The sequence below is a fragment of the Haliaeetus leucocephalus genome, unplaced genomic scaffold (assembly GCF_000737465.1).
Source record: "Haliaeetus leucocephalus isolate CR32 unplaced genomic scaffold, Haliaeetus_leucocephalus-4.0 Scaffold339, whole genome shotgun sequence".
Classification (NCBI taxonomy): domain Eukaryota; kingdom Metazoa; phylum Chordata; class Aves; order Accipitriformes; family Accipitridae; genus Haliaeetus; species Haliaeetus leucocephalus.
In genome coordinates, this window is record NW_010972775.1 from 4,174,950 (window position 1) to 4,188,505 (window position 13,556).

Here is a 13,556-nt window from a genome sequence, read left to right on the forward strand (position 1 = left end):
TGTTGCTGTATGGAAGTATTTTTCTCATAATAACATTTAAAAATTGTAGGGATCATCTGCTGATCGAAGTCAATGGAGAGAGCCAACTAGAACGTCTGATGGCTTATGTTCTCTTTACGAGGCAGCTCTGTGTTTATTTGAAGAGGTATGTCTTGAAATGAACCTTGAGTTTAAGGTAGCTGTAGTTTCCTTCCCCCTCACACATCTGATTGGTGTGTGCATGTGGGTATGGTCCAGTCTCTGCTGAGTTACTCTGAAGTAGAAGAGGAAGGCAAAAAAAGGTGAAAAATGAAGATGTAGAGAAACAATGTAATTTGGGCAAGCTAATGATACGGTGATGGATGATTTGTGTTTCAGGCAGAGAATCATATTGAAGGGAAATTGAAGTTGCATTAAACATTGTGACTATTTGGAAAGAAATGAAAATGCTACTGTGTAATAAATCTCTCATTTTAATAGGTTTGTCGAATGGCATCAGACTATTCAAGAACATGTGCCAGTCCTGACAGCATTCAAACGGGTGATGCTCCCATTGTTTCCGAGACCTGTGAAGTTTATGTTTGGGGTAGCAACAGCAGTCATCAACTGGTAGAAGGAACTCAAGAGAAAATACTTCAACCCAAACTTGCTCCAAGTTTTTCTGATGCACAGACAGTGAGTGACATTTATAGTGGTAATTTATGTAACATTTAACAGCTTCATAGTTACAGTATGAAATTGGAAAATAGTACTTTATTTCTGAAGTGTTAAGTTGTAATGAAGCAGATGCTCAGAAGTAATCACAGAAGTTGTTTTACTGAAAGTATCTCACTACTTTTATTGATTCCTGGAAAAAACATTCTTTTTCATTTTTAATGATATACAGAGATTGATATTGATATAACAAGAACAATTGAATTATCTAACTTGGATGAAATGCATTTACAGAGACGAATTTACTTGCCTGTAGTTATTTATTTTTTTTACAGTTGTTTAAAAGTTATCTTAACTGCTTAATCTTCTGTTCCACTGGTGGTTTTCACACCAAGGTTGCCTAGTTTAAAAGTCCAAACCAGGCTAACTGCTGGCACAGCAACCTTAATTATCTTTCTGAAAATCAATATACAGTATGCTCTTTCTGCTCTCAGTCACAGATTCTGCAGTTGCAACTGAGCACTTCTGTTGATGCGTGACACAGAATATAACAGTTTGCTTTTCTGTTACTATATTGGCTTTGCAGTGTTGACTTAAGTAAAAGCATTTTTTTGGTTACTGGACAATTAAGGTACATTTTGTGGAATTGTTTCTATTGACATCACTGATATATTTTATGTGTCAATGGACTGCAGGACCAGGCATCATAAAGCAAATTTATGCATTCAAAAAACTTTGTTTAAACAAAACACTAATACACAAGAGTGGAATGAGTGATCTGAGTGAATGGATTACTCTTTAAATAGTATGGTATACACCCATACAACCTATTTATGTGATTTCCCACTGGGTTAAAGAATTTTTTCTTTAACCTTCATTGATGATCTTTGTAGGATTTGTCTGTATGAAGAAGTTAATTCACAGTAAATAGGGCTGTCACTGTGCAGCCTACCACCTGCTTTGTGCCATATTGTGATGTGGACATGCAGTGCCTTTATGCCTCAGATTTGAACCTGCTTTGCACTTATGGTGTGCTAAGAATCCTATAGGAAATTATTCCAGGGTTAGTTGGTTTGCTATTAGGTCATTCTTCAGCTGCGTGCCGACTTTCCAATAGAGGCAAGTTCTTTCTTAAAAACCTTTTAGTCTTATTTCTTTGGTGTTTATGTAATTAAAATGCATAGTCTCAAATGGTAGTGGATTTTTAGCATTTGGCGTATTTCTGTAATGTTACCTCTTGGTGCTGGTTAAAACTAAGCAAAACCTACAGTGCTTTATCAAGCTGCTATTTTGTCTTTTTAATCTTAAAAAAATTAAGATACCTTCAAAGACTGTCCATTTCCATCCATGAGTCTTGGAGATCTGAAGGCAGCCTGAGTTCTGTAGTCTGTAGGAGAGATGCAAATAATAGATCAATTGCTATTTACATCCTTTACCTCAAGAAAATGGATTTACTCATAAAGTGTTTTCCAGGAATTTGAATTGTACTGCTTGCTGAAGTGCAAATTCTCCTTAAAGTTTATATTATGTTATATGAAAGGGTTATGTAAAGAAACCTGACATTCTGTTTTTAAAAATACAGACTTCTAGACCTATATGTGAATTTTACATTTATCTAATCTTTCTTTTTTATTGTCATAACCTTTTTATTTATAGATTGAAGCTGGACAGTATTGTACATTTGTTATCTCTACGGATGGTTCTGTTAGAGCCTGTGGTAAAGGCAGCTATGGGAGACTAGGACTGGGTGATTCCAATAATCAGTCCACATTGAAAAAACTGACTTTTGAGCCTCATAGGTCTATTAAAAAAGTGTCATCTTCAAAAGGATCTGATGGTCACACTTTAGCATTTACAACAGAAGGGGAAGTCTTCAGTTGGGGTGATGGTGACTATGGAAAATTGGGACATGGAAATAGTTCAACTCAGAAATATCCCAAACTTATTCAGGGTCCTCTGCAAGGAAAGGTATGTTTTCTGTAGTAGAACACCTATTTTTGTTCTGTTCAGTTGTGACGTGTAAAATTTGAAATACAGAAAATCTTAAGAAAAGTTCTGTGTTTTTTCTAAACTTCTCTTAGAAGCTGCTTTTGCTTTCAGCAAAGCACTAAAATTTATGATTGCCTTTAGGCATGTGATTTAGGCAATGGCATTGTCAGTAAACCTTCTCATAGTCTTAATAGTAAAACTTGCTCATATGCTTTTGCTGAACTGCAGTGACATTCCAGGAGATGGTTGCTTTTGTTAGCTGTAACATTAGGACTTCTCCTATACAACTCTTCAGTGACTTCATTTGATAAGTGGCTTTGTATTGTCCTAAAGGCCTTCTCTTCCCTATCTGTCTATGTTTTGGCCAGTGTTTTAAACATCTACTGATGCTTCATTTTGCTGCTGTAAGACTAGGATATCATTATGTTAAATTTGCTTGATAAATAAATTATGACGAGTTTATATATAAACTTGTCTCTTTGTGTACCGATTTCTGCTTTATCAAATACTGAATAGAAAAGATTGCAAAGCTTAATTTATGTGTGTACTTGCTCCACACAAGTGAACAAGTCAGTTTACATAGAATGCCTCTGAAACTTGACTTTCATAAGCTTTCAAACTTCCTGTTCATTTTGTGTAAAAGCTTGATTTTTATTTTTGCATGTAATGTAGGTTGTTGTTTGTGTATCAGCTGGATACAGACATAGTGCTGCTGTTACAGAAGATGGAGAGCTATATACATGGGGAGAAGGAGACTTTGGAAGATTAGGTAACTTTAAAATTTCATGAGATGCTTTTGAAAGAATTCCTGTGTCTGGTAATGGTACTATATGCGTATTTTCCTTGTTCTCTTATTGTCTCCTCTAAATACATGTGTAGAGGTGTGTGTATATAGGTGACTGACTGTATTAAAACTAGTGCAGAGACACTTAAAAGATTCTAATGCAGTTAATATTACAAAGATTCTATTTTTTTAAATTTTTTTTTCAGGAATAGTTGCCTTTGTTCATTCATAAGACTATATTTGATTGCCACTGTCACTTAAATGTAAACAGTAGACATTTTAAACTGGAATTCTACATAAACGTAATCTAGTGACGGTAGGATGGTTCTTTGAACAGTCATGAATAACTGGCTAATAATATCAAGGGTCTGATTCTAATGTGATACTAATAAGGATACTTGACATTGTTTGCCAGAATGGGTTGATGTCCTTTTATCTTAATATGTCCAAAAAGTTTCATTTAACTGAAACGAAAGCCACAGTATTATGCTTAAATTTCACTTGTATATTTCATCATCTTTGCTGTACAGCTGGTATGCCTAGTATAAAACCACCCTTCTCAAGCAGGTTCAGTTGAACCAACAGCTTTTGCATAGAAAATTGCTTCAAGTTGGGCTTTAGTTCCTTTCTGCTGTCTTTGCTTTGAATGTCATGATTGCCAAGTAGAGGGGTGAAAGCAAGTACCTGACAGGGGCAGAAGAGGAGAACGGTGTTTCACAGTTTTTCAAGGTAATCAGTGGAAGTGCTGAGTCTACCCCTGCTGTTAAGAACACTGGGTTAGAGGTTTAACCTACAATTTTGGGCTGAATTGTGGAAATGTTCTCATTGAGTTTTAGGTTCATGTGGGGTTTTTATGTGCTTTGGGGAGCTTGGAGTGTGCAATGGTGAGTTCCAGTGTGCAGCTAAAAAATAGCATTTAGTTAGGTCATAGTAACTTGTTCACATTTAATCAGTTATGGATATCATGTAGTATTCTTTCCCCTCTCTTCCCCATTTTTCTTCCATATCTGCAGCATTTCTGTAGTTTTAGACATGTAAGTCATACTTATTGTGAAGTAGGTGATACTGTAATGTATTGGGCTTCTGCAGAAAGGACCAGTTAGAGTTGCGACTGTCTAAAACTAGCTAGTTTGTTGGGTTTATTTGTCTGTGCAGTATATATGCTTGTATTGACAGTAGTAAGAGTATGCTCTCGTTTTAGTTTCCTCATGCTGTTCAGGCTACCTGCTGCCCAGTATTAGGAAGTGTAGCTACCTAATTAACTAGTATTAAAGGCAATTGTGCTAGTAATTCTTTTTATTTCTTTTAAACTAGGTAGAAAATAGTCCTATGATTTAGTTGGCAGTAAGGTATGAACAAGTGTTATGGATGGAGTACATCTTATAAAAATGATATGTTTGTTAACCTTACTACAGATCTCTTCCAAACCTTACTACAAATCTTTCCAAAAAGCGGGCAGAAATTATATTATGTGATGATTACAATGTATATGGGGTTTGCAAAATCTTACTGAAATTACAAACCATAAATAGAACTTAAGTCTTCACAAAAAGAAAAATTTTTTTTTCCTTAGGTCATGGTGACAGCAACAGCCGCAACATTCCAACTTTAGTAAAAGATATTAGCAACGTAGGAGAGGTTTCCTGTGGCAGTTCACACACAATAGCTCTCTCCAAAGATGGGAGAACAGTATGGTCATTTGGAGGAGGAGACAATGGTAGGTAAAACTAACATTATGGTAGTAATTTTCATCTTATTCCATCTACCTCGTAGCCTCAGTACTCTTGAAGTTGGGGGGGGAGGGGTTTTGTCATTTGGTAGCTGTTCAAGTAAAGGATTTTAGTAAAACCTAAATACAATATTTTAAGTTTAACTGCAAGATTATAGACTTTAAGAAAGGATATCAGAAGGAAGAGGTGTTTCACAGAGCAGAAAGCTCAATGAATGCATAAGCAATTCTGGAAAAAATGCTATGCTGATAACTTTAAAATAAACTCACTCACTTGATATGGTAATAACTGTATTCACATACTAGAAACTGTTGCATTTAAACTGCCTCTTGAAGAAACACGTCCCATCTCAGAAATGAAGGGCTTCTGACCTTCATTGCCAGTAGACGCTTTGTCAAACACAGAATCATTCATTTTCTGTTATTACCATATTTAGCTAAATTTTGTTATGCTGCTAGATAAAATTTAAAAGTCAGATTAAAATTGCTGTATTATTGCTTCCTAGCCTAGTGTGAGAAGAGAGGAAAATGCAGACTACAGAAATCTCATAATCAAATTGGTGGTTAATAGAACTGGGTAGGAATTTGGCTTTTGGATATTAATGATACGCTACTACAGTGTTGTATGAAAGCTAAAGCAAAATGAATCAAAGCATAACATTTGTAAAAATTATCAGGTTTTGTAATATATTTCACATTTGATTTTGTTTCTTCGCCTTCCTTTTGAGGAATGTTTTTCTGTCAGCACACTGACATGGTCTAGTGACAGTCCTTGTTTTTGAGGTCATTGATTGAAAATGGTGAAGTTGTGGAGAGAAATAGCTGCTTTCAGGAGAAACTTAAAGGAGGAATAAGGGAATAAAAATATTAATGGTTACACAAATGCACACAGCTGTTAGAAAAAAATGCAGAAAAGATGGGGTTTTTTTCAAGTCACTTTGTAAAATAATCTTATTTTGCTGAATGTGAAAAGGTTTAGTGCTTTGGAAGGCTTTAGTAATTAAACAGCAGGCAATAAATAGTGTAGATATATGGAATTAATATTTCAATTTTTAAATACACTATAATAAATATGTATTTCTTGAAGTCTGTATTACTGCAATTGAAAGAGAATAGGTTTTATAAAAATTGTAACATGTTTTAATTTTGAATATATACTCTGACACTTTTGGAAATCCAAAAAGAGTTGGTTTTGGGTACTTCTAGTTGTCATAGTTTATGTATTGAAAATACCTTCCACTTGTGTTCCCTCCTTTTGCAGGCAAACTTGGTCATGGTGATACAAACAGAGTGTATAAACCTAAAGTTATAGAAGCCTTGCAAGGAATGTTTATTCGAAAAGTTTGTGCTGGGAGCCAGTCTTCACTTGCCTTGACATCAACAGGGCAGGTAGGCAAAAACAAGTTTTCACTCAAATGGTGAGAGTTGGTGAAGATGGTGTGGGTTCATTATTTCAGCATTTGTTATTTGACTGTTGAGAAAATATTCAACTAGTACTTAAATATCAGTAAAGTTCTTGATTAGAGATTAACTAAAATACTGAGGTCCTAATGCACTAGAGTAATTAAAAATGTGCTGAAGAATCCTGTAAAAGAGTCTTTTTAGACTCTTTTCAAGAGTCTAAAAGTAGTTTAGACTACTTTTCAAGAGTCTTGTTTAGCCACAGAAAATGAGTTATTTTTAGGTTAATAAATGTAACCAATGCAAAATCAAATTGGATTCAGGAAGCAAAGTGGGTTCTGGAAGCAAAAAGCAGTGAAATGCTTGTAATTCTTAATGCATTAACCAACTCAGGTGGTTAAGTGTTTTAATAATTTTTTTTAAATGTATGTGTATTTTAGAATATAGGTGTTAACTGAAAATTTTATTTCTAATCTGAAAAATCTCACGAGAGCTTGGAGTGAAATGTTTAGCTGGTAAATAAGACTCCTTACTGGCATGATGTATGTACATGTAATACAATAAGCATTTCTACACATGTAACCTAACTGACCCCCACCTGCACCCCACTGTGATTCAAAGGCAATGGGTTTTAAAAGTATGGATTAGGCATGTTGAAGTTTACTGCAGCTGTTTCTTTTCTTAGAACAGCCTCCCCATTGATGTGCTCTGTGGCCAGTGATCTGAGTAGTTGGGGGAAGAAGTGCAGATGATGCGAAATGTACATTAGAGTCTTGAAAATACTGTACATGTTGAAAGCATAGTTGCAATTATTGTGCAAGTGGTTATCTGGTATTTTGTTTGTTCTTGGTCACCAGTAATACAAATTTGACATGCTACTATTTTGTGGTTTGTTTGCTCTAGGTTTATGCATGGGGCTGCGGTGCATGCCTTGGCTGTGGCTCTTCAGAGGCAACTGCTCTCAGACCCAAGCTTATTGAAGAACTGGCTGCTACAAGAATAGTTGATATTTCGATTGGTGACAGTCACTGTTTGGCACTTTCTCACGGTAAAAAGAATAAGGTGTAGAAATACATAATCCCCCTCTTAATCAAAAGCAATTGTATCTCAGGTTTTGTCTTCTACTTTATAGATAATGAAGTTTATGCTTGGGGTAACAATTCAATGGGACAGTGTGGTCAGGGAAACTCTACTGGTCCCATTACTAAACCGAAGAAAGTAAGTGGTTTAGATGGAGTTGCAATTCAACAGATTTCAGCAGGAACGTCCCATAGCCTTGCCTGGACAGCTCTTCCAAGGGACAGGTAACAATGACATTGGGGGACATTGGTATAAATTTTTTTTTCATACAAGTCCACTTTGGGATACATTTAACTCTTTCCTGAAAGTGTTAACCATGTAATGCGTTTCAAGTATTCTGCTTGTAATGTTTTGGACTGGAAAGTCTTTTCTTCTCTCTTCGTCTCTCTTCTTCTCGTTCTCTTCCTCTCTCTCTTCTTCTCTTTTCTCCTCTTCTCTTCCTCTTTTTAAATTTAAATTTCTTTTCTTCTTTTTAAATTTACAAGTGAAAATATAGCAGCACCAAGGATTTGGACGTTATATACAAATTTCTTTGTATATGAAGATTTCTTGCCTGCTGTTAGACAAAAATTTACCTCTGTTTACTAAAAATCAACAAGTTAGGCAGTAGGAGGAGAAACAACTCAGTATTTTTTATTTTGTGCTTCTGACAGGATTTTTTATGGCTTAGGCAGTTTCCTTTAGTGTAATAATGAGTAGACTAAGCAGAAGACTTTGGGAAATGGGGATGTTTAGACAAATTACTGATGTGGATTTAAACATCTTTACAAATTTCTGGGTGGTTACATGTTAACCTAAACTAAAAAAAAGTACTTAAATAAATAGTTTGGTTATTAATATACAATAATTGAAATAATACTTTGTTACACCAAAGACATGAGCAAGTGATTGAAATGAAGCAGTAAGCATCAGATTTATACATGGACTAAAACAAAGGAATAGAAAAACTTAATATTTGGAAGATAATTCAGGAAGAATTTCAAATGCCCTGTTTTAAAGAGAGCAATCTTATAAAAATCGATTAAGAAAATAGTGAGACTCAAAACAGTACTGAGTGGTACTACTCCTTTTGAATTCTCCCTGCATTGTATCAAAGTGTCTTTATAATCTGGCATTTGTACTAAAAACGGCTTTGTGAATACTGGTCAGCTTTTGCAAGAATCAGATTAAACATGTATGGCTTTATATTTATGGCATTGTAGGTGTTTTTGTTCATAAATGAAGAGTGATTTGTAAAGAACTTTACAGAAAAGAGAGCAGAAAATACCTTCAGGGATCAGGAAGTTAGTCTGCCTCAATCATACTAGTTTGTTCTAAGAAAAAAATTGGTTTGGTCAAGCGCATACACAACCTGCTCAAACTGTTAATTTATTAAAGCAGTTAGAATATTTTCAGTAGTTAACTTGCTTTGATGTTTGATTCCAGGCAAGTTGTGGCGTGGCACAGACCCTATTGTGTAGACCTTGAAGAAAGTACCTTTTCGCATCTTCGTTCTTTTCTTGAGCACTACTGTGACAAAATTAACAGTGAAATTCCCCCTCTTCCTTTTCCTTCATCAAGGTATATACGTCATATGCATGTTATAGATTTATAAAAAATTTTTTTTTCTTTACAGCAGTGGTGCATGGCTTAGTCCTGGTTAGTCTTTTCTTTAACAAGCACAAGTCTGTTTTATTTGCTCATTCAGGTGCCATTTGTTTGTTTGTATAACACAGGAGCTTTTCAGTGCCTCAAATGTAGCAGGATCTTTTGTGTGGAATTGATTTTAATTATACACCGAATGAAATGTTTTCTTTTAGTTATCCTTTAAAACACATTTTTCTATATAGTTGAAATGCGTTTACTATTTCTGTACATTATTTCTGCTTTGCCAGTTTTTCTTCCTATAACCTGTTTGAGTGGATGCTTACTGGCTCTAATCTACAGATAATCTTAGGCAAAAAAAAACCTCTTCAAGTGATAATCCATCAATCCATACATTCAGTTATTGACTAACACATGTATGATGCTCAGACTGGGAGGTGTATAGTTGCCATTGTGTTTTGAGTTGGGATCAATGCTCTGATAAAACCCTGTTTCTATCTAAGGAATTAGGATATTTTTCTACAAGTGTTTTTAGCATGGGGGGGTGGGCTATTTTCTTCTTGCAGCTCAAGGTCTCTGATCACCTCTGGAGAACTAGAAATTGTTCAGAATGCATGAAAGACTTTTTTAAAGGTTATGTATGACTCTGTTGTTCAGGTTATGTCAAGTAGTGTAACTGTTACAAAATGGAGAAAGGCAGTTCAATTTTTTCAGGAACTGATTGGCTGTGGAACTTTGTAATGAGGCATAGTATTACAGTTACAGCAGTTTGCTTCTGATACAGACAGAGGTTAGTGGTGGACAGTTTGGGATATTTCATGATCAGTTCCATGTGGTGGTTTGGGGTTTTGTTTGTTTCTTTGGTTTTTTTTAAAGATAAGATATTCCATTATTTTAGAAAGTGCAGTTTTACAAATGTGAGATTCATAGACATGAAATGTCACTTAGGTTTGAAATATATGGGCAAGAAGCATTTTCCTTGCTTTGGATTTGGGGAGCCTTTCTGCATTTCCACAAATTTGTCTTTTCTGGAAGGTGCTCCAGAAAATGAAATGCAACAAAACTAAGCTTATCTTGATAGTTCCGTGCTGACTGAAACAGCCTCTTGAGAAATCATTAGTAATCGTTATTACAGCTTCCAGATTTGAGTCTTTTCACGAAAGGTGATGTTTTTAATGTATTGCTATAAAATACGTAAGCATGAATGTTTCCTCACTGACGTTTGCAAAAAACCACTATAAATATCAAAGATCCTTATGAATCTTTTTTTCCTTGCTACAAAGTTTTTCAAAAGTTTTCTTTTTTAAGAAGACTAGAAATTAATATCCTGACTTCTCATTTTTAATCCAATTGTACTCCTAAATCTCCTGAGAGAGGATTACATTTATTACTTCTTAAAAGGTGGGGTTTTTTTCCTTTTTGAGGAATATATTTGTCTGCCTATTTGTGTATTTTGGAATGATTTTGCCTCCTAATTCATGGGAATACTTTTCTAAACTGAATGCCTCTTGGAACCATTGTCCACAAAGGCACTTTTCTCTCTTCTAGGTTTGTTTTTTGTTCTTTTAAGCAGGTTGGCAGTAGGTTTTCAGAGGAGTTTCTTTGAAGTCCCAGTTGTAATTTACTTATCTTTCTGTTAAGCAAAATCAAATAAGAGTTAAAAGCTTAGTGCACAAATAAGTGTAAGGGAGCAAGGCTAATAATAGAAGAGATTAACAGGGATGTATTTCTTTTTACAGGGAACATCACAATTTTCTTAAATTGTGTTTGAAGCTGCTTTCTAATCATCTTGCACTTGCACTGGCTGGAGGTGTAGCTACTAGCATTCTTGGCCGGCAAGCTGGTCCTCTTCGAAATTTGTTGTTTAGACTGATGGACTCTTCTGTCCCTGATGAAATCCAGGAAGTAAGTAATGTTTCTTCTGTTCACATGTGCAAATTCTACTACTCTCTTTTCTTTCTTTCTTTGACCGTGTAATTAGAGATTTGTCTGACTTTCTGAAATTGGCACTCTGATGAACATGATTCTTACCTGTTTTACTCATTAAAGTTAAAAAATTTAATCACCATCGCTGTTTTATGATCTGAAAGCAGAGGCGAATGTTTGCATAAGAATTTAAAAAAGCTGCTTTTATTTTGTAACATTTTAGTTGTTATTGCTTGTAATAATGAGCTGAAAATGTTAATGTTGTGGATTGAGTAACTAGCTTACTTGAGTAACTTCTCCTAAGATGGCACTCTTATGGGAAATTTACAAAGAATTTTTTATTGTTTTGACAGTATGTTGGTCTCGTTTCACTCCTTCAATGTACCACCTATCTTTGCATCACAGAATAAAAGATTAATATGCTATTGTGTGATAGAATTCTGATGTTAAATGAAATTAAGTGGATGTTTTGATATCGTGTTTGATGTATTTTTTAAAGATACAGTTGAGTTGGTGCTTTGCCCCCTGCGACTGAAAGTTCTTTCTGCTACTCTAATTTTAGGTTGTAATTGAGACTCTCTCAGTAGGAGCAACTATGCTACTTCCTCCATTGCGAGAGAGAATGGAATTGCTACATTCTCTTTTACCCCAGGGTCCTGATAGATGGGAAAGCTTATCAAAAGGACAGGTAAGGTCTGTCTTTGAAAGCAATTGTGGTGTGGTTTTTTGGTGTGTTTTTTTTTTTTTTTCTTTTGCTAGAACATTTTGAACAGTGAGGAGAACCTCATTTGCAAAGTGCAAGCAAGTTATTGGTGAGATGCAGTGCAAAGCCCAACTTTACAAAATCTGTAGGTAGCCTGGCTAAATCAGAATCTAATGAGGTAGGGAGCACTACATGTTTTCTCAAGTGAAGGTTGACTACAGAAAGGTTAGGAATTGCTGTGTTAGAGTATCTAGACAAGTTTAAAGATTAGTTATTTTTGAATACTAGCCTGATTTAGCAAGTCTTGGTAACAGAAAATTAACTAATTTCTATTAAGAATACTTATATAATGCTTTTCCTACATGGATTTCACCCTACTTTGCAAAGATGACTGGGATGTTACTTTTTTTCTTTTTCTTTCTTGAATGTAAAGATCAGGTATTAATGCAGGTTAGGAGACTTGCCCAGCATCTTAAAAGTGGAAGGAAAGAAATGCAAAGAACATCTGTTTCTGTTCTTGAGGGCAGTAGGAACCGAAGCTTCAGCAGTAGTCTCAGATTAAAAAATGAGAGAAACTGTTATTCAGTTCTGTACACATAGGATCCTGGTCAAATCCTTTATTTCATACACTGTGGAATAGACTGGTTTACTCTGATACTGAAACTATGAAGAGGAATCTTCTGATGTAATCTTCTAAAGATTTCTGAAGATTAGTACTGGTACAAACTAAAACACCCAACAATTACTAGGGTAGAACAAGTTTTGATTTTTCAGGATTCATAACCAGCAATAGTGGGGAACAATACTGAAATTGAAGGTTGTTATCTGCACCTGCCACCTCCCTTGGTCTAATGTATGCTTCTCCTGCTTTTTACCATTTTCCTTTTTCCTATGTATAGATTAGAATAATTGCCCCCCTCCCCCCCCATTAAGATAACTAGAACAAACTGAAGAAAGCTTTTGGTCCAGTGTGTAATATCTCTCTCTTAATCTCAGATCTTTACTAGGTATGGTCATTTAATTTGGTATATTTATCTGTTCTCTAATATAACAAATCTGCAGGAAAACACTGTTGTTTTTTTTTTTTTTTTTAAAGTCCTCCAGCTTATTTTCATATCTTACTAGAATATTTTTACTGCATAACTATGCCTGATGTTTTTTTCTTCTTGGCTCATTATTTTGTCTTCATTAACAAAGAAAGTTTATTGTGTCTAAACATTTTTCTTTAGAGAATGCAATTGGATATTATTCTGACAAGCTTGCAGGATCACACCCATGTAGCTTCCCTGCTTGGCTATAGCTCACCATCTGATGCCACAGAAACTTCCTCATTATGTATCAGCTATGGAAATCTCTCTGATCAAACATATGCTGTCCAGAGTAGTCATCCGGATACTCATCTAGCTGAAATCCTAATGAAGACTCTTCTAAGAAATTTGGGATTTTATACAGTATGTATAGGCCTTGTATTTATTATTTTTTTTAAATGGTAATGAATTTTGAATACTTGGAAGGGTTAAAAGTTTTTCCCCACTTTCAGAAAATGGTGCTCTTTTTGTTTAGATAAAGTAGTAGTGCCATATTTATTTGTCCTGAAGTGGACTAAAATCAGTTAAATAATTTCTAACATTATGGTTCTGATACTGTTATAGTGGTATTTGTTGTTTAACTTGGCTTATGTAAATGTAGATGGTTTCATATCAGACTAAAGTATTTCATTGCTCTTA

General features: G+C 35.0%; 1 protein-coding gene across 8 annotated transcripts in view; it reads left to right on the forward strand.

Annotated features, from left to right (window-relative positions):
* Positions 1 to 13,556, forward strand: part of HERC1 (HECT and RLD domain containing E3 ubiquitin protein ligase family member 1) — a 90,309-nt gene that overhangs the window by 2,177 nt on the left and 74,576 nt on the right. For all 8 annotated transcript variants that reach the window (XM_010571691.1, XM_010571687.1, XM_010571684.1 and 5 more), the window contains exons 2-13: positions 50 to 145; positions 460 to 654; positions 2,290 to 2,601; positions 3,295 to 3,391; positions 4,980 to 5,123; positions 6,397 to 6,524; positions 7,440 to 7,584; positions 7,669 to 7,840; positions 9,042 to 9,176; positions 10,940 to 11,105; positions 11,689 to 11,814; positions 13,059 to 13,280. In XM_010571691.1, coding sequence (XP_010569993.1) covers positions 50 to 145; positions 460 to 654; positions 2,290 to 2,601; positions 3,295 to 3,391; positions 4,980 to 5,123; positions 6,397 to 6,524; positions 7,440 to 7,584; positions 7,669 to 7,840; positions 9,042 to 9,176; positions 10,940 to 11,105; positions 11,689 to 11,814; positions 13,059 to 13,280 — 1,938 coding nt within the window. The remainder of the gene's footprint in view (positions 1 to 49; positions 146 to 459; positions 655 to 2,289; positions 2,602 to 3,294; positions 3,392 to 4,979; positions 5,124 to 6,396; positions 6,525 to 7,439; positions 7,585 to 7,668; positions 7,841 to 9,041; positions 9,177 to 10,939; positions 11,106 to 11,688; positions 11,815 to 13,058; positions 13,281 to 13,556) is intronic.